We start from the raw sequence: 25,979 nt of genomic DNA, 5'->3' as shown, positions 1-25,979 counted from the left end.
GACTTCTTCCTTGCAGGTGGAAACCCAGGTTTGTCTCCATTTGCAATTCATTTCAACAACTCTTTGCTCCATATAAATTGGTGCCCTTTTGACTTTTCCTTTGAGACTCTTAGAACATCTGCCTCATTCCCTTATGTCACATGAGTACAATGTCTTAACATGTGTTCATTTTTATATTTGTATGAGAGCCACGTTTTTTTCTTTTCCTAGGAAGCATCTTTAATGAATTACCTTTTAACAAACCCAAATTGAAAGATATTCTAAAAGTGGCTTATCTGTAATCTCAAAAAGTGTCAAAATCACGAGAGAAAGGGAACCACTAAGGAATAGTTCCATATGGGGGGTGCCTGGGTGGCTCATTCAGTTAAGTATCTGACTTCAGCTAAGGTCATGATCTCATAGATTGTTGGTTTGAGCCCTGCATCGGGCTCTGTGCTGACAGCTCAGAACCTGGAGCCTGCTTGGGATTCTGTGTCTCCCTCTCTGCCCCTCCCCCACTCACACTCTCTCTCCACCTCTCAAAAATAAATAAATATTAAAAATTTTTAAAGGAATAATTCCATAAGGAAAGAGATTAGGAAATGAAAGAACAATTGGTGCAAAGCGCTACGTGGAGTCAGATCCCTGTATTAAAGGACACAACAGACACAAGTGGTCAAACTTGATCTTGCAACTCTTCCATTTAATAGGGAACTCTTCAGTTAGTTAAATAAGGCAGCCATTAACTGAGGAGGTCCTAAGGCCAGGGGCCTCTTTAAGCACACCAAAATCTAAGCCTGTAAATGCCTCACGGTCACAAAACAAAAACAAAAACAAAAACACCCCACACCCTGGTGTCTAAAAATGACCAATCATGAACATCCAATGTTCATGCTTTAAGCTGCAGTCAATCAAATAGGTGCTTTCCTTTCTCCTCTTCTCTATAGTCTTTCCCCCTCCTCCCCGCCCACAGGTGCAGTGCTCCTAACCACCTCCAGTTTGGCACTGACAGCTTCCAACTGATGCTTGCTCAGATAAATTCTTAAATATGTTAATATGCTTCAGTTTATTTTTTAACAGAACTGGTTCAAAATAAATGTGCATGTGGAGTGTTGTACCTGTAAATGTGTGTGTGTGTGTGTGTGTGTGTGTGTGTGTAATATATAAAGCTATCATTGCAACTTTTCAAAATAGCTTTCTGGCACGGTGCCTGGACACTTTCAGGTTTTGTATGTATTCCCCCTGCCATACCAGACTCTGGCTTTGGATGGTTCTCCCTGACCAGTGTTTGTTCTCAGCCTCTTCACTTTTGATTCAGATGAAGCCTAAACAGAAGGGTAACTTTTTGTTGTTGATGTCTCTTGCTAACCTCTCTTTCTTTCTCTCTTTCTCAATGTCCAGGGGTCACTTGGGTCGCTCAGTCAGTTAAGCATCTGACTCTTGATTCTGGGTCTGGTCATAATGTCACGTTGTGAGACTGAGACCTGCATTGAGCTCTGTGTCAGGCTCCGCGCTGTGGGTGTGGAGCCTGCTTAAGATTCTGTCCCTCTCCTTCTGTCCTTCCCCAGCTCACATGCACTCTCCCTCTGTCACCAAAAAAATTAATTAGTTAATAATAATAGTAATAAAAGAAACACGACCAGGAAGAAATGGTTCTAGAAAGGCTGTTGTTTCAGAGTGGCCAGATGCCTCTCACCTGAGCTCAGATACAGCATTGTGTTTCCTAGCAGAAGACAATGTATTCTTTAAAACAGGCTGCATGACCCCTTCTCATTTCCATTTCCAGAGTGATGCTGGATGGCTAGTTTGCACCAGCACACCCGAATGTCCCTGTTAGTCACTCTCTGGAGAACGTAGAGACCCCACCTCCTTCTCTATATTCCTATCAAGCAGAATGAGTAGAAGAATGTGTTGTTCAGCCTTTAAGGTCAAGGGGCTCCTGGGGGTGCCCAACCCGGAGTGTCTCCTTTGTACCTAAGGGCATCCAGATGGCAGGCCTAGATCCCTTGGAACATGGCCGTGCACACAGGGAAAGGCTGCAGATAGCTGGTGGGCTATGCTGCTGTGCTATCAAAGCTCACAGCACACAGATCCCAGCAGCAGACGCTTTGTCCAGTTGGCTGCTAATGATCGCCTTATGTATAAGTTCCCCCAACAAATCTGTGCCTCCATCACTGTCTCCGGGTCTTTTCTTTGACCTCACTGGACCATCACACCCCCTGACGTGGAGTCTGCTAGTCTACTAGTCTACAGCTGTACAATTGTACAACGACTCAGAGACAAAGCTTAGCGCTGTCTGAAGGGGGAAGATCCAGTTTAAGAAACTTTCTGCCACACAATGGCTGACAAAGCACCAGAGGACTGACCCCTTTGATTGTGATGTAAATTTCTGGCAGGGCCCCAGGAGGGCTGTTCCAGTTGGAACTCCCTGAGCTCTGGGGAGCACAGGCTCCAAGAAATCAGGCAGAAGGATCTGGAGAGACCTGGCAGCCTTCACAGCTGGGGCCCACAGACCACACAAAGCAGTTTGTTTTTGGTCCAGGGAGCTGCTTGCTCCTCCCTGTGGCCTCTGTCCAAGGTGAAGTGCAGGACATGCACTCTGTGACCTGTGCTTAGCTGCTAGTCAGTGAGTCGCTGACAATCTGGCCTGGCTTGGACCTTCCAGGACAGCCAAGGTTTATAAGGGACATCAAATTCTTAGAAGCAAGAGTGTATGTTAGAGCTGATAACTATGTCCATGGAGGTTAACAGAGTTACTTTCAAAAAACAAAGTCACCTTTTGTGTGAGGACAAAATATCAAAAAAGGTCACACATAGTCCAAAACGTCATATCCATCTTTGAGGTGTTTTTTTCCACACACCTCTTCCATTGTGCCTAACCCAGTGTCAGAAATATTCAGCACCCCAATAATACACACGTTGCCAAATTAAAAAAATCTATAAATCCATTGTCAGCTGTGGGTGGTAGGCAACATCAGAGCCAAGACACCATCCAGGTGCTTAATTCAAGTCACACATCCGTTTTCACATCTCCTAAGGAATGGCTACAACTCTTACTCTGGCCAGGAGAACATGATTTGAATAATAAAGTTTCATATGACACCGCCTGTGTGTTAATGAATGATGACAACAAATCTCTTATAAACGCAAACACACATAGCTATACATATGTCTGTGTCATATGCATGACAGATTGGGAGGGGGCTAATAATTTATACAATTTACATTGTTTATTTTTACGACAATTACTTAAGGGCTTTACATATCTCTAAAATAACTGTGGGACTCTTTCCACTGATCCTAATCCCGCCAAATTTTAGAGAAATGACTTAAACCAAAAAAACACAAAAGTACTTCTAAATTCCCCAAATTAGTGAGAACCCCTCAACTATCTCACTGTTATTTTTCTTAGGAAAGCTAGAATCCCTGAGGGAACCCCAGCCCAGTATTGGCCAGGGTGTTAGAAACTGACATATTTCGGGGCGCCTGGGTGGCTTAGTTGGTTAAGCGTCCGACTTTCGCTTAGGTCATGATCTCGTGGTTCGTGGGTTCGAGCCCCGCATCGGGCTCTATGCTGACTGCCAGTTCAGAGCCTGGAGCCTATTTCAGAGTCTGTATCTCGCTCTCTCTCTCTCTGACCCTCCTCTGCTCACGCTCTCTCTCTCTCTCTCTCCTAGAAATAAATAAAAATATTTAAAAAAATTGACATATTTCTACATGAGTAGTAAAGTATAAATGAGGACATATCAGCGAGCCTTGGGGCTGTCCTCCCAATCAGGAATCATACTCCAACAAAACAATTTCAATACTCACAAAGATTTTTCTAGAAGAAAAGCTGATTAGAGAATGTTCACAATCGTGAAAAAACCTGAAAGCAATATAAATGTCCAATAATAATGGGACCATTGACTATACTGTGCACATGTTTCAAATTATTAATTGCATGTCAACTGCACTTAAAGATTTTTGAGTGAAATAATATACAAATGGCAAAAATGATAAAGGGAATAATATTAATGACATGGCAATATTGTTAGGTACAAAAAGCAGGCTACAAAGGTATGAGCATTATAATTCTACTTTTGTAATGAAGCCTATGCATGTGTGTGTATCTAAAAGAAAACGAAAAAAGGATATATACCACAGTGTTAAAAAGGTCTCTCAAAAGTGATATTACAAATGATTATTTTCCTCCTTTTGCTTACTTTTTTATTTTTTAAATTATACATATTGTATATAATATACATGTATCGTATATATAATATGGATTGTTTTTTAACTAAAGAGAGAAAGCTAATTCAAAAAACTGTCCTGAGTTCTCTGTAAATACATAAATTTAACTTTTTTACTCTCTTGACTTTTCTGCCCAGGGTGGTGCTAGAGCTTACTCATATTCCAAGAGCGTAATTTTCCTGACATATTGCCAAGTGGGAAGGAAACTGTAAGAATCCTGCCCTTTCATTCTTGGAAATGTTCCCCCTGTTCTGACTGTTTAACATTGGCAGGACACAAGACAAACTGTCCCACTGTCTGCGTGCATAGAGGCATAGATAAAGAACACGGTGTTTTATTAAAAGCCAAAGAAAAGCAGTGTTATTTGAACATTGGATTTGGAGTGGCAGGTATCATTTTTTTTCCTTCAAATAAAATAAAATAGATCATATCTGAGAGAACTTTTTTTATTGACATATCACTGGCATACCACATCATGTTAGTTTCAGGTGTACGACATAGCGATTCCACACTTGTATACGCTGTGAAATGATCACCACGGTAAGTCTAATTACCTTCCGTCACCATACAAAGCAAATACAATATTACCGCCTATGTTCCCCATGCTGTACATTACATCATTGTGACTTGAAAGTTGGTACTTCTTGATCTCTGTCACCCAACTTTGCCTACCCTCCAACCCTCCTCATCTCTAGGAACCACCAATCTGTTCTTTATAACTCTAAGTCTGGGTTTGGTTTTGTTTGTTTTTTAGATTCCACATGGAAGTGAAATCATGTAGTATCTGTCTTTCTCTGTCAGACTTACTTCACTTAGTATAATACCCTCTAGGCCCAACATGTTGTCACAAGTGGCTCAGTAGTACTCCATACATCTCCCATCTTCCTTGTCCATTCTTCCATCAGTGATCAGTGGATACTTAGGATGCTTCCATATCTCGGCAATTATAAATAACGCTGCAATAAACACAGGAATGTGTGTATCCTTTCAAATTAACGTTTTCACTTTCTTCAGACGGATACCTAGTAGTTCAATTACTGGATCATATGGTAGTTTTATTTTTAATGTTTTGAGGAACCTCCATGCTGTTTCCCAGAGTGTCTGTGCCAATTTACATTCCTACCAACCATGCACAAGGGTTCACTTTTCTCCACATGCTCTCCAACATTTGTTATTTCTTGTCTTCTTGATAACAGTCATTCTGACAGGTGTAAGTTGACATCTCCTTATGTTTTTGATTTGCATTTCTCTGATGATGAGTAGTAATATTAAGCACCTTTCATGTACCTGTTGGCTGTCTGTATGAATAGTCTGGAAAAATGTCTATTCAGATCTTCTGCCCATTTTTTAATTGGGTTGTTTTCTGTTATTGAGTTGTATGAGTTCTTTATATGTCTAAGATATTAATCCCTTGAAAAATCTTCTAATACCCATTTGTTAGCAAACACTGTCCATTCCCGAAATTTTCTTCTCTGACACCATTCCCCTGCTCAGGCTGAGCCAACATGTTTCCTCACAACTTCATTTGCTTCCACACCTATGTCTCCAGCTTAAACTGGGAATGGAATTTCAAAATTCCACAAGAATGGAAAAATTCAATTCAAATATTAATCACTATGCTCTGCCAAAGTGGCACTCCGCATTGCTCCTTTGTTGCTAATTTTGCCCGGTGGCCCCTCCCGGTACAAACGAGAGAGACCTTTAAAAGCTCAACCTTCAGTAATGACAAGCAGGTGAGTAATCTTTGAATCTCATTACAGCTCAAAGTAAGGAGAAAAATTCCAGCTACATTTCTTCAGTGTTTCCTAAAAATTTCCACAGGTCCTGCTTCAGAAAACTTCTGCCTTCCCCAGCTGGAAAACTGCCCAGAAATCATGACCAAATGCCTTCCAAATTGCAGGGTCCATTTAATTCCTACAGTTTCTATTCCAAAAGTTTCCTGTTAATTAATGAACGTCTTGCTAGAAATTTAATTGAGAAGCCAGGTTTCCTTACAAGAAAAGGGTCTTTCTCTTTTCTTTTTAATCGGAGCAAAAGACCTGAAAAAGAGCTGTGCAGCAAATGAGCAGCTAAAGATGAGTCTCGGGCCCCAGCAGAAGTAAGCAGGAGATGGCGTGGCTCCAGGGCCTCCTTCCTCCATCCCCCAAAGTAGCAGGGCTTTGAACTTATGTAAGATGGTGAGGAGGACACCAAAGGTGATCCAGAGAGACTTCATTCCTTCCCATAACATAGTGTGATAGGAAAGTGTAAGAGAGCAGTGCAAACCAGAACTCACCCAAGATCTGGCCTTGCACCATTTGCATGTCTGAAACCTGGCTGCCACGGAACAAATCAACATGGCTTCCAGGTTATAAGCAATTAAAATACTAATAACTTTAATACGCTTTTTTAAAACAGGAATTCAAGTACCATAGTTCACATAAAGTACATTCATTCAGTGTCAACGTTCTCTCAGGTTGTACATGTGCAACACGGAGATATAATTCAGACGTGCCGTCCCCAGTCCTCAGTCTGAGGATTAGTGGTTCTTTTGGGCCCTTCTAGAGATCACGATGAGTTACAGAGTAAGGCAATGACACAGACAATAAGTAGTAATGCAGACAAGACAAATACATAGTATCAGCTTTTACTCTTTTCTTTTTCAAGCGGAAAGGACAGTGTCCCTTTGATGAGAGTTATGGGCTAAATTGTGTCCCCTCAGAATTCACATGTTGATTCCCTGACCCCCAGTACCTCAGAATGGGGCAGTTTTTAAAGACAGCCTTTAAAGAAGTGATTAAGTGAAAATGAGGCCATGAGGGTGTGTCGCAAAAGACACCCACCACTCTGACGGGTGTCTTTTTAAGCAAAGGAAATTTGGACATACAGAGAGACCCTAGGAATAAGTGCACCCAGAGGAAAGACCACATGAGGGCACAGCGGGAAGGCAGCCATCTGCAAATCAAGGAGACTTCAGAAGAAACCAACGCTGCCAACACCTTGATCTTGGACTTCCAGCCCCCCAACTAAAGATGATACATTTCTATTGGTTAAGCTACCCAGTCTGATATTTTGTTATGGCAGCACTAGCAAACAAATATAATGAGAAACGAAAACACTAAAGCTCCTAGCATGCATTTTTCTCTCATTGCAAAATATATAACTGCCACCCTTAGAGGTCTCAGAGATCTGCCACAGCCCTCTACTCAGGGTGCAAATCAGATGGACCCCTGCTTTCAATGTATTTACCACTGTAATTGTAATCATGATGGCAATTCTGCAATATTTGGAAGCATTAACACAATAGCATTCTGAATATTCAAGAGCTTAAGCCCCTAGAGACCTAGGTCTGTGGCAGAACCGCCTACTAATAGCAGGTTATGCTACAACTGGCCCCAATACATTGCTTTTGATACATCAATGGCTAGGACTTAGATAGTAAATGTGGGGCCATTTTCACATTTTCATTTAACACGCTGTAAATGTGGCTGAGGCTCAACCCCCCAGGGCTCACTGTTCCACCAGAAGCAGTGGTGGGCATGAAGCAGGTCCTTCCATGAGTGGCAACCACATGAAGTTGTCCACAGTCCCCAGGAAAGGTGTTCATAATCCCAGCTCACACTCTGATGTCCATTAGCACCAAGAAATGAGGGATGTGACACACTCCACACTAGACCTCAGTCTGGAACTTCCAACACAGATAAAAAGGCTTGACTTGGTCAAGTCTTCTGGATCCAAAAACTTATTCAACTTCCCTTGAACTGTTTCAAACTCCAACTCCAGTTTATAGTAGGCATGCTGGGATGCTGGTAACACCTAGAATCTGAGTTTCCCTGCCCCACTGCAAGTTGATGTTCCCCCAAATTTAAATGAGCAGAGCTTGAGTCCTCATTAAAAAAATAAATGATACCTGTCTACAATCAACCCTTTCCAGATCACCCAAGCCTGTTTACCAATTATAAAGAATCTTTCACTAGTGAAAGTTGCAGAGGCTAAATAATGCCACATGTAGGAGAAGAAGGAAGGAAGGAAGGAGGAGGGGAGGGGAGGGGAGGGAGGAAGAGAGCAGGAGAGAGGGCCAAGATGGGTCTCCAACATGTACAGTAATACATTCATTCTTTGAACCACCAGGTACTGAAGAGAGATCTAAATGACCCAGGCTTAAACCCCAATTCCCAGTGACATGTACTGTTTCCTAATAAATATCTATCCCAACTCTGCACATCATTAATTTAGCATATGTAATTAACTGCCTTGGCATTTTCACATGCTGTAACTTACATGCTGCAAATAGTCTATGTCTCATATGGTAGCACCTGACCATATGGGAATGAGCAGCTACCTATACACCCTACCCTGCTGTTCGGTGGTGAGGGGAGTTATCTGTCCACACGTGCAAGAGCCAGACCCCATCCTGCTCCTTAAACCCTCTGATCATACCACAGAGTTAAAACCTTCCCTGAGAAGGTGAGCTCCCCAAGGAGAAATGCCCATACCTTTCCTGTTCATGATGGAACTCAAACTCCTTCAAGGCCCATTCACTGACACCCCCTCTGTCAGGTCCCATGAGCTGTAACTGGTCCAATCTCTAGATTCCCAATGCTCACAAGGAATTATACCTCATTTGAGTTCTGCCTACATAAATTTTTTAATGGCTTCACTCACAGGTTTTTAATTCTCCCAAATTCCACTCTTTATACACAGCACTTGATATTTATAGCATTTATAACTTTAAGTAATTAAGGACATGTATTTCATCCTTCAAATGATAATGTTTTAAAAAGTATTCAGGGATGGTATTTTGAGCTAGTTAAAGACTTTGAAACATAGAGTTGTTTTGGGTTTTTTTTTTTTGTTCTTGTTTTGTTTTGTTTTTGTCAATTTCTGATCTTTAAAATGAGAAATTACAAGTACAAGGAAAATAACAAATCCCCAGAATGCGAGAAAGAATAGGACAGACTAGAAGTCTGGATAAAAGATGCTTGCTTACTCAGTGCCGCTTTCAACCATCTGCGTGAGGAGAGAGATGCCATCCAGATTTATAAACTCCTGAGCAAACGTGACATCCCGGGAGAGGCTGGCTAAGTCTTTCAGGGCTTCCAACTTGGCATCCATACTTGATGACTGGATTCGTTCATGGAGCTGCTGGGCGTTTTGAGCCTCATCAAGGACAAAAATAAACGGGAAGAGTGTTCATAGAGGAAACCACAATAGACAAAAAGCTACCGTTCATTGAGAAAGGAAGATAGCAGGCCTCAAAGCACAAGACCATATGCCTACTCTATACCAAGGGCAGTTTTCCAGGCAGCATGAACCCACCTTCAAGCAATGTCTGTTAATTTCATGATGGCAATCGACTGCCTTCTTGACAGAGCCCACATTTCAATCTCTTGGAAAAGTCAGAGCACAGAAACAGTAAAGCCCCCAAAAGGGAAGAGGAATGGCAGTGAGGAGGGAAAAATGGGAAAATGTTTACCTTGTAAGTAAAATTATTATCTACAAATGGTTAAAAAAATATTTGCTTGGCTAAGCTGTTACGCAAATTTATACAGCACGTTCGCATGTTCACTCAGTATTCTGAGCAGTTACTGCCTACAGAGTGTTCAAATGCCTCACTAGACATTCTTTTCATTAGAGATCATCTTTCCCAGTTACTGAAGATCTTCTAGCACAACACAATGGTGCTTATAAATTTTACTTTTCAACAACATGTGTTTCACATGCATTGGCTAATTACTGCACAAATATAAAACAAAATTAGGAAACAAAATCAACAGCTTTGCCTAAAATTAGACATTTTTTTAAGGCATCTGCCCTTGGCTACTACATGCAGGGCAGGGAGGAATGGAAATATATTGGAGGAGCTGAACTTCTGTATAATAACTTGTAGCTTATATTTCTCATTCTTCCCGTAAAGATTTTCATGTCTACTTTTCAAGTTGGGGCAGACGGTAAGAAAAATAAAATATTAAATTTTTCTGCCTGCATTTTTGCTTAATGGAAATAACTCAACATTTGTAGTAGTTATGATTTAACTCAAAACTGCAATGGGCGAAGCAATGTGTCATCCTCATATTCTCCTTCTTGGGCACTGACTTTCTCCTTTGAAACTTGTAATATTTCAGAGAAAGGGGAAGATGAGGTATTTGTCCCCAGAAGTGACATATCTTCTGAATAGCAACTCATTAGAGCCATCAGAGGAGCCCCCTGTGAACTGTAACAGGGTTAAGATTGCAGAGTGGAGGAAGGGAATCCACACAGGTATTTAAACCCCAACAGGCTCCACAGTCAAGATCCCCTCCCTCGCTGCCCAGGTCTCCCTTCACTGTCACCTGAAAGTAGCCCCAGGGAGAGAAGGGGACCCAGCAGGGAAACCAATGCCAACCCTTCAGATGCCCAGACAGGAATGGCGCCCATCCCCTACCACGTGGTCAGAGATATTCAGTAGTCTGCCATTGTAGTTGTAACCAAACTCTGGCACATTGCATCAGAAATTTAAAAAAAAGAAAAAAAAAGGAGGAGGAGGAGAAGAAGGAAGGTGGAGAAGAACAAAAGCTCTCTCTACTCATTCACAGTTCCCTGGATATCTGACAAGTCACCCAGACCCTAAATCCCATGTTTTTAAGAGGGAGAATGGAGAGTTGAGCAAGAATCATTTTATCTTTTAAAATCATTCAAAGCTACACTTTTTCATAAAATTTTCAAGTGGACAGACAGCATCAACATATATTTAACCCAAGCAGATCACTCTGAGTTCCTAGAAAAGTACATTTTTTCTCCAAGAAGGAAGTCTGCATTTACCCTACAGATTATGATAATAAGGAGTGCTCAAAAATGATTTCATTGTGAGTATTAATGCTAATGGTGTCTGGTGCTAATATTAGTAATAAGAACATCTAAGTTCCCTGTGGCTTTTTATGAGCCACTATTCTAAATACCCTCATGAAGGAATTCATTTAATCTACACAATAATCCTACCAGGTGGCTGTCCTCATCATGTTCATTGTACACAGGAAACTGAAGTGCAGAGAAGTTATGTAACTTGACCAAGGTCGCACAGGTAGAACTCAGCACAGTTGCACATTACCTAAAGCAAGAGTGTGTGCATGTGTGTGCACGCTTAAGTGTGTACATGTATGTGTGTGCGCATTTTGTCTGGCTATAGAGGAAGTTCAGCTGAGGTAGAGGTAAGAATCAAACATTTTTCTGCTATAACACCATTGGCTCATTTCTTGATGGTACACTAACACTTCCCAGCAAATCTGATGGAGACAGTTATATTTTTTTAACATTTTGAGTACGTACATAAAAAGTGAAAGTTAGCATAGGCTGGCCCATATTTTTCAGTTAAACACAAAATAATTCAAAACAATCTACTGACAGCAAGTAAAGTATACAGATCCAAAAATCTTGTTTACAGAGTAATGCCTAGTTCTAAATCCTGTGGCTACAGCCAAATCATAAAATGCTTGTTTTAAAATGAGAATGCAGATTCCTGGACCTTGTTTCTAGGTATCGTAATTCATTTTCTCTGTAAAGGCCCAAACAACAGCATTTTTTAAAATGTTTTATTTATTTCTGAGAGAGAAAGACAGTGTGAGCAGGGGAGGGTCAGAGAGAGAGGGAGACACAGAATCTGAAACAGGCTCCAGGCTCTGAGCTATCAGCACAGAGCCCTACACGGGGCTCGAACCCACAAACCGGGAGATCATGACCTGAGCAAAGTTGGACGTTTAACCAGCTGAGCCACCCAGGCACCCCAAACAACAGCATTTTTAAAGTTCCACCAAAGATTCGAGTTTGGAAACCACCGCTCTTCAGAATACAGACACCAGTCTCCTGCAGGTAGACTCCATGTTATGATATTGCCTGGTGCCCTGGCTTTCACGTCTCACCATTCACCCTGCTGGGAATGTGAAGGTCACTACTGGAAAAGCACGAGCTATCGGGACGCTGAAAAACTTTACCCTGACAAACACCTAACCTTCTTCCAAGGAGTGACTTATGTTGTGAAAATTTTGTTGACGCACCCATGGCAATAAAAAATAGAACTAACTTCTTCTTTGGCTTAGAGACCTAGATGTGAAAACAGAGACTGTATAATTCTGAGACCTACCAAAGGGCAAGGTGGACTCCTTTTGCCCAGCCAGCAAATGAGTAATTGTAACAGGCTAAACAGAAACTACAAAAACCAAATGAAACCACCATCTTGAAAGGTCAAATTAACATTAATTCATGCTGACTGAGGTAAGGTGAATGCTAAGTCAGACAAAAACGTCTCAGCTCATCATGTGGCCGTTGAAAAATGAGTATGAATTATAATTTCCAGTAAGTGGAAAAGAAGGCACCAGAAGACAGTTTGGCCAGCTCCCGCGATGCATTCTGTGGAGCTTATCACTGTGTTTAGGTTCAAGATGTTATTGGTAAAATGTTTAAGAGCTTTTAAGCCTCTCTAATGTAATTTTCAACCAGAAGAATGTGTGGTAGTTACAAGTACCCACAATTTAAGTTTAGCCAGATGCTTTTCCCAATTTTTAAATTTATTTTTAGCCTACCACATGGCTTTGGTGGAAACTGAAAATAAGAGTTAGACACAGTTTTCATGACATACGCAGAGTGAAAATAGTAACACTTGGTGTATTTTGTGCAGATTATTTTTTTAGGAAAGCAATAAAATGCACTGTGAAATAATATGCTAATGTTACTATGCAAAGAATCTGCAAGCAAGTAAAAGGGATGAAGATGAGCAAGACAGTCAGCTATAGGAGTCTAAATATTCTGCAGCATTTTGTTTAGCTTTTATCTGGAAGACTTTTTAAAGTGTTTCATCTAGAATCAGCTGTCAATGAAACAACCTTAGTGGCAAGTATTTCTCAAACTATATTATGATGAATTGTCATAAAAACTGACCAAAACTAGAAAAACACTTAACACTCTCTGTTTTACACACAGACACACCCTGACTTTAAAGAGAGGTAAGAGGTTGTCTTTGGTTTTGTTTGCTTTGTCCGTTGACTGAATTTGCTCATGTGGCATTACGTGGATGTGCGGGCAGGTAGGTAAAACTAACCAGTACAGCTGATTTATCCCACCTGTAGTATAAGAATTGTTAACATGACCACCAAACCCAAACCTTAAAGTCAATCTACTTGCACTTAACCTGAAATAAAAGCTTCCTCCTCAGTAATAGGAAATACAAGGAAAGGCATTCCTGCTAGTCCAGAATCTGCATGTGAGGATATTCCAGACACCTTCTGTTTTACACTAAAGTTACCCTCAAAAATTAATATCCCCGAGGCACCTGGGTGGCTCGGTCAGCTAATAGTCCGACTTCAGCTCAGGTCATGATCTCACAGTTCGTGGGTTCGAGCCATGCGTCCAGCTCTATGCTGACAGCTCAGAGCCTGGAGCCTGCTTTGGATTCTGTGTCTCCCTCTCTCTCTGTCCCTCCCTCCCACACACTCTGTCTCTGTCTCAAAAATAAATACATTTTTTAAAAATTAAAAAATAAACAAATAAATAAATAAAAATAATATCCCATAATCACATATAGCAGAACTGGAGAGCAAAGTGTTTACTGGAAAGCTACAAAGATCAACTTACCGGAGATGTGGTTAATCGAAGGATAGTGCCATTTTTTATTTCGTTGCGGTTCTGGAAAAGAAAAATAAAATCTTTGTAAATCTTCAAATCTTAGAAGCTTGGTAAAGAATAGAGCAAAGGCAAAGATAATCTAGCAGTGACACTACAGAGTAAGAATTCTTATGATTCAGTTTATTGTCACTTTATTCTCATGATTCTTGAGTAATTTTTAATTATTTCTACAGAGACCTTAAACTGGGTCTCAGATGTATTAACTTGATAACAAGTCATAGACAGCATTCAGCACAGAAGTGAATATACAGCCAAAGATTAGGAATATGAGGCCCAAGAATAGCAAACCAAAAAAGCAGTTTTGAAAGGTTATTTAGAAAATGCAACCTACCAATTCTGCTAGAATTAAAACAAACATCTGTACAAAAATTTGTACCTGAATGCTCACAAAAACATTATTCATAATAGCCAAAAGTTGGAAATAACCCAAATGTCCATCAATTGATGAACAAAATGTGGTATACCCACTCAACAGATTATTAATAGCCAATACAAAGCAAAGAAATGCTGATATATGCTACACCATGAATGAATCTTGAAAACATTACACTAAGTGAAAGAATCATGACACAAAGGCCACAGATGTTATGATTCCATTTATATCAAGTGTCCAGAATAGGCAAATCCACTGAAGCAGAAAGCAGATTGGTGGTTTCCAGGTGCCAACGGGTCGCGGGCGGTGGGGAGGGAGGGGGCATGATTGCTAATGGTTGCAAGGTTTCTTTTCCCGGTGATGCAAATGTTCTAAAATTGATGTTAGTGATGCTTTCACAAATCTAGGAATATATTAAAAAACACTGAAGTGAACACTTTAAATAGTGGATGTGGGGGAATATGAATTCTATCTCAATAAAGCTACCTTTTTTAAGGGCATATTAAGGAGCTTGGTTTCCTAACATTTGCCAGCTCTAATTGCACGTCACCTTGAAGTGAAGAACAAGCAGCCTAAATAAGCAGAGCCTAATTCTGTCTTTCTCCACTTGGCGAGTATGTTGGAGGTGAGTGTCCTAAAGCTGTCACTTAGCATCACTGGAAGTAGAATTTCACTGGCAGTTTTATTTCCCACCACCAGAGTCCGCACCATTCTCAGCTTTCAGGAGGTGACCTTGCGGGATTCGCACATTCACACGCCCCACTCTGGAGCACAGAGGCCAGGAACTGAATAAAGCACCATGAGGACCATTCGCCCGCATCACTTCAGAGGAGCCACAGGCTGGAGTGTGTTCAGCAGGCACACTGAGGTGGTGGGAGGTTTCTCAGGATAGGATGCCAAAAGCACATAGAACATTGTCTCTCTCCCTCAGCCAATTCTGACTACTTACTGGAAAATGAATTTTCTATAACAACCACCTTAAAGGGAGCAGGCTTTGGGCCCATACTGTCTCCCAAAGAAAACCCAATCTGAACATTTTCTATCAAGAGGAGGATGGCCCGAAAGCCCAACTCTGTCAATTCCAGCCCCATCTAGAGCGTCCCCAGGTAGTCACCCTGGGCTGCCTCTGGAGAGGCACTTCTCATTACTGGAAGTGTCAGCCAAGGTCTGAATGACCACATGGTCAGCAGGAAAGGTGAAATTAATTTCTGTCATTTAAATAATCTCTCACCCCTAAAATTATATATATTCACTCTCTGTGAATGGAGAGGAAGACAGCAAATACTCATTAGAGAACATGAAGGAAGCTGAAAACATAGCATACCTCTTTCCTGCCCAGGTTCTACAGGAAGTGAGAAATAAGAGAGTCAGAAGACGAAAACCTAAAATGTTCCCTTTATCACTTTTTATGAACAAGGCTCAGGGTGAGAACCAAGAGACAGCTAACTGGACCCTCAGATTACCTGCTGAGGTCAGACCTAAGGCAGTTTCCTTCTCAAAGAAAAAGGGACCCACTGTATTCTTCCCAAATAACCAGTCAAGAAGAAAATGTGGCTCTACCAACACAAAGAGGCCAGGAGGACTTAGGATAATATTTCCTCATGGAAATATGGAGTGAGGGTGAGGGATTCCTAATAATAGCAATAAACATTTATTGAAAGGCACCAAGCTGAGGTATTTTGGGGTTTTGCTGTCATGCTTATTGAACCATCATAATAACTCTTTTTTAAAAGATTTTTTAAAACTAATTTCTATATCCAATGTGGGGCTTAAACTCAGAACCTGGGATCAAGAATCTCATGCTCTACTGACTGAGCCAGCTCTCTGCCCATTTAAAAAATTTTTTCAATGTTTATTTTTGAGAGATGGAGAGAGACAGAGCATGAGTGGTGGAGGGGCAGAGAGGGAGACAAAGAATCTGAAGCAGGCTCCAGGCTCTGAGCTGCCAGCACAGAGCCCAATGTAAGGCTCAAACCCACAAACTTTGAGATCATGACCTGAGCTGAACACGGATCCCTAGCTGACTGAGCCACCCAGGTGCCCCTCTCTGCCCATTTTAAAGATAAGAAACCAGGGGCGCCTGGGTGGCTTGGTCGGTTAAGCGTCCAACTTTTGCTTAGGTCATGATCTCACGGTTCGTGGGTTCGAGCCCCGCGTCGGGCTCTGTGCTGATTGCCAGCTCAGAGCCTGGAGCCTGTTTCAGAGTCTGTGACTCCCTCTCTCTCTGACCCTCCCCTGCTCACGCTGTCTCTCTCTCTCTCTTTCTCTCTCTCCTAGAAATAAATAAAACATTTAAAAAATTTTTTAAAAGATAAGAAACCAAAGCTGATGAGAAGCTAAGTTACTTGACACAATCATGGAGGGAGAAGAGAATGTGCAAAGCCATCTGGAGGGAGGGGGAAATCTGATACCAGAGGCTGTGCTCTACCTCTCTGGAAAAAGACCAAGATATTGCATTTATCCTCAGAGGAGATTTATCCTCATCAACTGGTCAACATACATGAGAACAAAGAAACAAGCATGGTATTGGCAAATGGCCTGTGGGTTCTCAGGGGTTCTCTGTGGGGCCCATAGTACAGGGCCCTGGGTGGGGGTATGACTGGGGTGAAAGTAAACAGCTGGCACCCAGGTTGACTCCTGCAATGTAGACTCCTGACTTTTTGGGATCTAAGTATGAGTTCTTTGAAGAAAGTGTCTTGAGCACAGTGTGTTTACACCAAAAGTAGCATTAAAACCACTGACAGGCTGAGCTGGGTTCAAATTCCCCAACTACCTCACACCAGCTGTGTGTGCTCAGTGCAAGGTCCTTAACCACTCTAATGTAAGTATTCTCTTCCCTAAAATAGGGAGAAGGAGCCCTGGGGAACAGTAAGAACAATAGGCCATGTGTGAGCTGAGCCTGGCCTAGAAGTGGCTCAAAAATAAGCAAGACTACCGTCATGAACTAGAGAGCGGCCCCCATCCCTCTGCCCATGTCTTCTCGGCTGGCAGTTCATTTGCCTTCTTGCTTTTCCTTTCCTCTGAAAAAATGTGTTTCTAGTTAGTGTTTTGCATTTTGGAATAAAAGAAGATAAGGAGAAGAGCTATTAAATTTGCATTAAAAATGTTAAGGTCCTCGGGCATCTGGGTGGCTCAGACGGTTAAGTTCCCGCCTGTCAATTTTGGATCAGGCCATGATCTCACGGTTCATGAGTTCAAGCCCTGTGCTGGGCTCTGCACTGAAAGTGCAGAACATGCTTGGGATTCTCTCATTCCTCCCCCCTCTCTGCCCTTCCCCTGGTTGCTCTCTCTCTCTCTTTCTCTCTCTCTCTCTCTCTCTCAAAATAAATAAACATTAAAAAAATTTTTTTAATGTTAAGGTCCTGCCAGAAAGGTAGCTGAGACTCAAAGAGAAAGGCACAGCACAGACAGACCTGTGATTCAGAGGTTGTGTTCTATCAGGAAAATCAAATCAACCGGATGCCACCTCTTTGGCCACAAGCTGATGCCACCTTCCACTCTCCAAAGAGTGTAAGGTTGATCAGCAAAGGAAAGGGCTTGTGCTTGCTCTGACTCAATAAATTTCATCCAAGCAATGTAGAGCATCACTTAAGAGTGGGGTCCCCAGGGGCGCCTGGGTGGCTCAGTCAGTTGAGTGTCCAACTCTTGATTTCGGTTGAGCATCCAACTCTTGACTTCAGCTCAGGTCATGATCATACATGATCTCATGTTTGTGGGATTGAGCCCCGTGTCGGTCTCCATGCTGGCAGTGTGGCATCTACTTGGGATCCTCTCTCTCTGTCTCCCTCCACTCTTCCCCCTGCTTGTACTCTCTCTCTCAAAATAAATAAGCATTTTTTTAAAAGTGGAGTCTCCTTGGGGCGCCTGGGAGGCTGAGTGGGTTAAGCGTCCCACTTCAGCTCAGGTCATGATCTCACAGTCAGTAAGTTCAATACCTGTGTCAGGCTCTGTGCTGACAGGCTTAGAGCCTGGACCCTGCTTTGGATTCTGTCTCCCTTTCTCTCTCCCTGCTCACATTCTGTTCTCTCTGTCTCTCAAAAATGAATAAATGTTAAAAAAAATTTTTTTAAAAAGCAAGTGGGATCTCCATACAAGACAGTCTGGATCTAACCCACACTTCACTTCTTACCTCGGGCTTCTGGTACAAGCGACATAACTATCCTGTGTGCTAGTATCTTCATGAATACAAGGGGGATAATACTTGTCTCCTAAGGTTGTTCTGAGGATTAACTGATATAATCCATTTAAGCTGCTTGGAACAGTGTCTGGCACATTGCAAATACTCAAAAAAAAAAAAAATAAAATTGGCTGTTTATTATTAGGCAAGAAAAGAAAAAGCAACCATCCAAAAAGTACTTTGCTACATATCTTTATTTGTTTCTGGCTAGTCTCTCTCTATAATCTGATCAAGTGGGATCTAAGTGATCCCAAGTCTAAGGCTCTAAATTCCATAGCACATATCCACCAGAATAACACATAGTGGCAAATGTATGCTTCTCCTATCAACAGGCCACCATGGCTAAGGAGTTTTGCCACACAGTGTACTTTACATCAAAGGCTGGGAACCTGGCACTCACTGTTTCATCATTCTTGGGACTCTGTGTCTGTTTTGGAGAAATATCCCTTGATGCATCCTCCAAGCATTCAATAAATGAAGCGGGGGGGGGGGGGGGCACCGTGTGCGCACACATGTGTCTACTGGCTGTCTCCCTCCACCCTCCTAATGTCACTTCCATGAGAATAAATGGTGTGTCACTACTATGTCACTCTTTCTAAAACAGTGAATACCTATGGCCTGGCACATGAGTAGTGCTCAATAAATATTTGTTTAATAAATCTCTAAACCTACTATGTGCCTGGCCAAAGAAGAGACACTAGGGTCAGATACAAAGCTAAACAAGACTTAACTCCTGTCTTCGGAAAAGTCCATAAAATGAAAGTTGGAGGTGTTATATCTGTACCTCTAGAGAGGGTGACTAGCATTGTATTAGTGGAGGTGAGGTTCACAAAGGCCTTTTAATCTATAAGCAAGGGTTTCCCAGGAGAGAAGAAACAGTACATCTCAAAAGACACCACATCTTCACGGAAAAGAGAATAGACCTGTGTTAAGAACCTAGGATGCACAGAAGTGCCTGGGTGGCTCAGTCGGTTAAGCACCTGACTTTGGTTTAGGTCATGATCACACAGTTTGTGAGTTCTAGCCCCACATCAGGCTCTGAGCTATCAGCTCAGAGTCCAAAGCCTGCTTTGGATTCTGTGTCTCCCTCTCTCTCTGCCCTCCCCACTATCAAAAACAAACATTAAAAAAAAAGAGCCTAGGATGCATGAAGAGTATAAAGATATGACACTTACATGGCAGACTGGCCTTTAGCCATTTAAAGAGGGAGGAGCAGGAGTATGTGAGGTGAGATTCCAGCTCTAATTTGCAGTTGGTGAATGTGTCCTGTCTCTGAAGCAGCCAGCTTGACAGGATGGCAGCCATATTTGTGCTTAATGCTTCTAGTCCGTAAGTAAAGAAGAGAATCACATGGCTCATGCTTTGGGAACAAAAGTGGTATGTCTTCCTTCATTAGAAAAGAGTGAATTTCCTTATTGGAATTTCCTAAAATAGACTCATAAACTCTTCAGTGGAAAACATCAACTGTTTTCATCCAAAGATTCTTTGAATCCCTCAACTGGAAAATCTCTGCTGTTAACATCAATCCTAGACTGCTGTACCATGACCCATACATGCTTTGAAAGACCAGCCTAAATCAAACTTCCAACTCTCAAGAAATTCTAATATTACCTTCTATGATAGTCTTTAGATATATCAACTTGACTACTCTGCCATCCCCAATTATTCAATCAAATATTCATCTAGGTGTTACTGTAAAGGTATTTCGCAGGTGTGATTTGAAAGTTGATAATCAGTTAACTTTAAGTAGGAGAGATCATCCCAGATAATCTGGGTGGGCCTGATTCCATAAATTGAAAGGTCTTAAATTCTACCAGAGGACAGCAGATTCAACCTTTACCCCAGAGTTCCAGCCTCCTCTTCCTGAAGGCCTGTGCTATGCCTTTTGGATTTGCCTAGCCAGCCCCCCCAATCACGTAAGCCAACGGCTTGCAATAAACCTCTGCACGTATCTCCCCCTGGCTCTGCATCTCTCGTTGAACCCTGACCAATACACCTACACCTGCCCAAGCTTTGCATGGCTGTGTTCTGCCTTTACCACAGTGAGCAGTATACTGGCCAGCTTTGTTTCATCAGCAGGTTGTACTGGTGACTTTCCTGGGCTAGCCAAGGAGCAACACCACTAAATGACATATAAAAGCATGTGGGGAAGAAAATAAAATAATGGTCAACCCCTTCCCCCCAAATGGAGAGGGGCATTCTGCAAAAAAAAGACCATATCTATTAATTCACAGACCAAGAAACCGCCCCCTGCCCCTCTCTAAGAAATCAGTCTTCAATCCTCCATTTTTTGGTATGATCTTCATATCAACTATTTTAGAGTCCCCACAAGGGCACATTACAATACTGTTCTCTAGGGCTCTTACCCCGTAGCCACTTACTCAGGGGCCTGGGATGCGCATTTTCATTACGATCCTTACAGAACTAGCTCAGCGACTCGGTCTTATGCACAATAGTTTAGAATCTGATCTGTAAGACATCCAGCACACTGAGAACAAGTATTGTGAATTTCAGGGATATAAAGTCTGAGGCAAATAAGACTAATGCCTCAGAAACGAAGAAGAGAAAAGAGACAGCCAGAATATTTGTGCAGCAAAATGTCCCAACTGCACACAGTGCACCAGAAGAAGAGGCCCAGTGAAAGCCAGCTAAAGTGCCACTGTCATATTTACTCATGCCCAGCAGTTCCAGACTGTACTAGCCCCTGACATTCACAGGCATCTTGATAGGATGTCTTTGTGTTTCTTCACAGAACCAGCTCAGCGACTCGGTCTCTGTGTGGGTTGGATAATAAGATCCTGCTGAAAAATGTCACTGTTCTCCTATTTTTCCCTCTGAAATTTGTTTTTCTCAGTATTCCAACTTTCGGTCTAGCCAGACAAATTAAGAATTATTCCCTGGTCAAAAAGCAAGTGAAAGAGAAAGTCAGAGGGGGAGAGGGCGCTCACGACTCCGCAAATCCAGACTCCTGGAGGGCAGGCAGCTCCAGGGACTTTTTTTTTTTTTTTTTAAATCTCTGGCTCCATCTCTCCTTGTCTGCTTCTCTCTCTCCAGATGTGACAGGGTCCTTCCTTTGGATGTATTACTACCAAATAATGCTGTTCTTCACTCCCATTACTCAATCATCACAAATACTGATTTTGCATGTAAACCTGATCCCTTTTGTCCTTTAGGTGTCCATTTGAGTGATCTTCAAATCTTCGGGCTGAAGGAAATAACTGAGGACAGTACATGATACGCCGGTTGCTAGGTTACAGAGCAATGCCTCCTGACAGAGGACTACGGGTCTAACATTTGAGGAGGGTTGTTAGAAATGCCCTAAAATAAAAATCCGAACCTCCAAAAACAGGGGGAAGCAAAGAAGGCTGGGAGGCAGGGGTGAGGAAGAAAGATAAGAAAGAATGGGTGGCAAACCGTGGTAAATGCACATTCACCATAATTACCATTCTGGCCTTCGCCAGGTTCGCTTGCCATCAGGGACCATGTCCCGTCCGCCCCCAGACACCTTGAGCAATTCATCCCCGCCCTTTAATCGAAGGATCTGGGTTTGACTTCTCATCCATTCTGTTTTCCTGCCCCTAACTCGATTTTATTCTCAGTTGTTTACTTCCATCACTTTCCTTTTCACAAAACCCAGACATCCTTTTACACAATTCCCAAAACCAAGAGAAGAAAGGACGGGGCAGGTATAAAGGAAGATATCTGCTAACTACCTATTTGCGATGTATAAACAGAGACCACCGAGGGAGGTGGAGAGCATGCTGCACAGGAATGGTTTGCTCTCTTTCCATATGTAATAAGACCTGGGGTAAAAGGAGTGGAGAGCAGCGGGTAGACAGCTTGCAGGGGCCCAGGGAGTCTCACGGAATGTTGTGAGCCCCAGGGGAAGAACATGGAGAGAATGCTGGTCCCCCTCAGCATCTTAATCAACCACTTGTAGAAGACAGCGATGATGAACAATATGTTTTTCTGCAGAAAAACATGCTGTCTTACCTTAAAGAAACAAGCACTATTAGATGTTCACTCTTGCTGAAAAACAGGCACCCTCTTCTTGCTCGCTTCCTCAGCCAAGTTCACAGGGTAAGAGTGAGCAGCACACACCTACCTTGGTGTCCAGGTCCAGGGACTAAAAGCTCAAGGTTGAACCCAATCCATATCTAGGTCCCTCTGACACCTTAGGGTAAGAATTGACTGAGTACAATTTGTTAAGAAATAATGGAAGGTCATTATTTACAGATGAGTCTTAGACTCAACCTTGAAGTCAGAATAGGCAGCCCCATTGAGCACAGAAGCTGAGGAGGACAATTTTAGCAATCCTGACAGCAGGATCAGCCCCAGCAATGGCACAGTGTGGGCATCAGGGGAATGAGGATGTGTATTAATAAAATCTCTCTTGGGGCGCCTGGGTGGCTCAGCCCGTTAAGCATCCGACTTCGGCTCAGGTCATGATCTCACGGTTCGTGGGTTCGAGCCCCGTGTTGGGCTCTGTGCTGACTGCCAGCTCAGAGCCTGGAGCCTGCTTCGGATTCTGTGTCTCCCTCTCTCTGAGCCTCCCCTGCTCTCTCGCTCTCTCGCTCTCTCTCTCTCTCTCTCCCTCCCTTCCTCTCTCTCTCTCTCTTTCTCAGAAATAAATAAAACATTTAAAAAAAATTGAAGTCTCGCTTACTACATGCCCTGGGAGAACAGTAATGGCGTGAGCATGATGGACTAACAGAGTCTGGGAGCCCAGAAAGTGCAGTGGACCACAAGGAAGGAAGCCCAGGTTGGGCCTGATCCAGGTAACTTTCCATGTGACCTTGGTCAAGTCAATGGGCTTCAGTTTCCTCATCAATAGAATGGAGGCAAAGGGCCCAGCGCCAGAGGTCAATTCTCTTCTATTTTATTCTCAGCACAACAAAGAGGAAATGTTTAAGGCTTTTGAGCAAAATTACTGATTATAATGAAGGGGATGTTTCAGAGAAATGAATGTCAGCAGCAGTGAACTGGAGTGGAAAGGAAGTAAATTAAGGACGTTGACTGAGGTGATGAAGGATTCTAGCAACTCACCGCTAACTCCCATCACTGCAGGGCTTGGCACTTACTGAGTTAGCCTGCAGGCTCCAGCCCCAGAACTTCTCCTGCCCTGAACTTCTCCAGTCTCCAAGTTCACAATCTAATACAAGAACTCAGATCTGAAAAGCTAGTAATAAGTTCTATGATAAAAATATATGCCTTTCCTCACATACATAACTTGAAGGAGAGTAAACATGGCCAAATTTTTGGTGGGTGATTTTGTAATGTTTAACAAGAGCCTTAAAAATGTTCAAAATCAAATTCTAAGAATTTGTCCTACAGAAACATCAGATGCAGACATCTTATAAAGGCTGTCTAAGGCAGTACTGGTCACAATGGAGAAAACAAAACTAAAAGCTAATCCAGGTATCCCAGTGCATTATTTATTGTTTCTTATTTCAAAGCCCAGTTTTCTTGGCCCCACTTTGAAATACTAGAGCTAGAGCCAAGCATTCCCCTTGGTCCCCTGGGAGAATGTGATGCTTCGCCAGTAGAAGGCACTGGAATGATCCAGCCTGGTCAGAGAAAGCGGGCTCGCTTTCCATCCACCACCACGATTCTTATCATTTAATGTGCAAGTCCTCAGGTCTCCTGCCCCACTCCCCCTACAGAGGCCACTTCTAAGTAGGTCTGCCCACTCAACCTTCCGGCAACAGACTCACTTCTATAGTCCAACACAGGTCTGCACCCTTCACCATGGTGGCGATGTCCCTGTGATGTCCCCATCGCCACCATGGTGGTGATGTCCACTTCTCGGACTAAAGGCCACAGCTGATTTGCTGCAACTGCTTCTTTAGCATCCTCTTTCACCCCTTTCCTCGCAGTTAACCAGTTCCTACAAGGCACTAATTTTTAAGAAAATGCTCCGGTTCAAATAATGATATGGTTTCTACATCGTACCTGGGACCCTGACTGATACCGAAAGTCTTCCAAAGGTTCCCTAATATGAAGGAAAATTGAAATAAATATAGTTAAGCAGGCCAATGATCCATAATACACCTATTAAAGTGCTGGTATAAAAAAATATTTAATAATATGAGAACATGTTACATTGTATTGTGCAGTGAAAAATGTAGGCTGCAAAACAGTGTTGTAGCATGAGTGCAAATTGATGGAATATAGTGGGTGTATACACCAAAAAAATACTGGTGCCTGCGTGTAGGTAACTACATGAACAATGCTGTTCACATGCAACAGGTGAAAAAAGGAAAGAGAGCAGGAAAAATGTCTGATATTGTGGGTATTTGCCCAACCCAGCTAATGAAGACTATCTATGCTTCTGCAGGAGAAAGTGACCTCCTGGTTTTGACAGAAGGAACCAGCACAAAGCTGGAGTGAATCAGGTGAAACAGTCCTTCCCCTACAGTCCTGTTGTGTCATGAGTTTGAGACAGAGACTTGGTTCCCCAGCCTCTCTCCACCGCCATCACTTTTAACCTAGCTCCCAATCAAACGTCACATTGCACATGTTTAAACCTAGGTTACAGGGGCGCCTGGGTGGCTTAGTCGGTTAAGCGTCCGACTTTCGCTTGGGTCATGATCTCGCGGTTCGTGGGTTCGAGTCCCGCATCGGGCTCTGTGCTGACTGCCAGCTCAGAGCCTGGAGCCTGTTTCAGTCTGTGACTCCCTCTCTGACCCTCCCCTGCTCACGCTGTCTCTCTCTCTCTCTCTCTCTCTCTCCTAGAAATAAAAAAAAAAAAAAAATTAAACCTAGGTTACAATGCTGCCAGCTAGTTAGAGCCTGTGGCCTCAGAAACCCACAAAGTGCTAGAGAGGAGAGCTGCGCTTACAGTCAAGGAGCTCAGGCTTGCAAAACGCACAGGTTTAAAGGGCTACTCCGAAGGCAGTGGCAGGGATCGCCAAGGATGCCGCTACAGCAGGGAAAATGCCAATCCATGGCTGATTCAAGGCAAAGCCAATGCAGACAACAGCCTATGGCGGGAGAACAAGACATACACCTCTATAGCACAGACTATGGAACAAAACAACCTGACTCAAAGCTTGGCTTCGCCACGAACAGCTTTGTTGTCTGGGCATTAGACACAGCACCTGGCACGTGGCTGGTGCTCAGTGAAATTCAGTAACAGAATTACATGTACATGGCAGCATCTCTGGGCCTCCCTCACTGCCACATGAAGACACCCATACCTAGACTAAATGGTACTGCTGCAGGGACTGAATTTGTGCAATAACACCTCCATCTGGCACACAGAATGGATGCAACACATCATTCGTAAGAACAGGCAGCTTCGGTACCGGGCACCAAAAATATGGAAAATCTGCCTGAGAAAGAAGACAGAAGAGAACCTGAGGCAAAGGGAACACAGGTCAAGGCCATTTTGTTCACCTGCCTTGAGACATCGCAGTGCAGCGAATCTTTTTCTTTCCTGTTTTTCCCATGAACATGGATGTTTTTGCAGTCGGGTGGAGCCTATGGGCCTTTTTTCTCTGAGTAATGTCTTTAAAGGCATAAATAAAATGCATACGCTTGCAAAAAAACAATAGTTATGCAAATATTTTTAAAATTGTATCA

The 25,979-nt window shown here is 42.7% G+C and overlaps 1 protein-coding gene across 1 annotated transcript in view; it reads right to left on the bottom strand.

Moving 5' to 3' along the window:
- ELMO1 (engulfment and cell motility 1) overlaps positions 1–25,979 on the bottom strand; it is a 484,527-nt gene that overhangs the window by 362,022 nt on the left and 96,526 nt on the right. Inside the window, exons 5-6 of the mRNA XM_077775357.1 lie at positions 13,795–13,845; positions 9,182–9,351 (exon numbers count right to left, since the gene is read on the bottom strand). Of these exons, the coding sequence (XP_077631483.1) occupies positions 9,182–9,351; positions 13,795–13,845 (221 nt within the window). The remainder of the gene's footprint in view (positions 1–9,181; positions 9,352–13,794; positions 13,846–25,979) is intronic.

This window comes from Crocuta crocuta, unplaced genomic scaffold (assembly GCF_008692635.1).
Source record: "Crocuta crocuta isolate KB4526 unplaced genomic scaffold, BGI_CrCroc_1.0 scaffold197, whole genome shotgun sequence".
NCBI classification, from domain to species: domain Eukaryota; kingdom Metazoa; phylum Chordata; class Mammalia; order Carnivora; family Hyaenidae; genus Crocuta; species Crocuta crocuta.
This window is presented reverse-complemented; position numbering and strand designations above follow the sequence as displayed.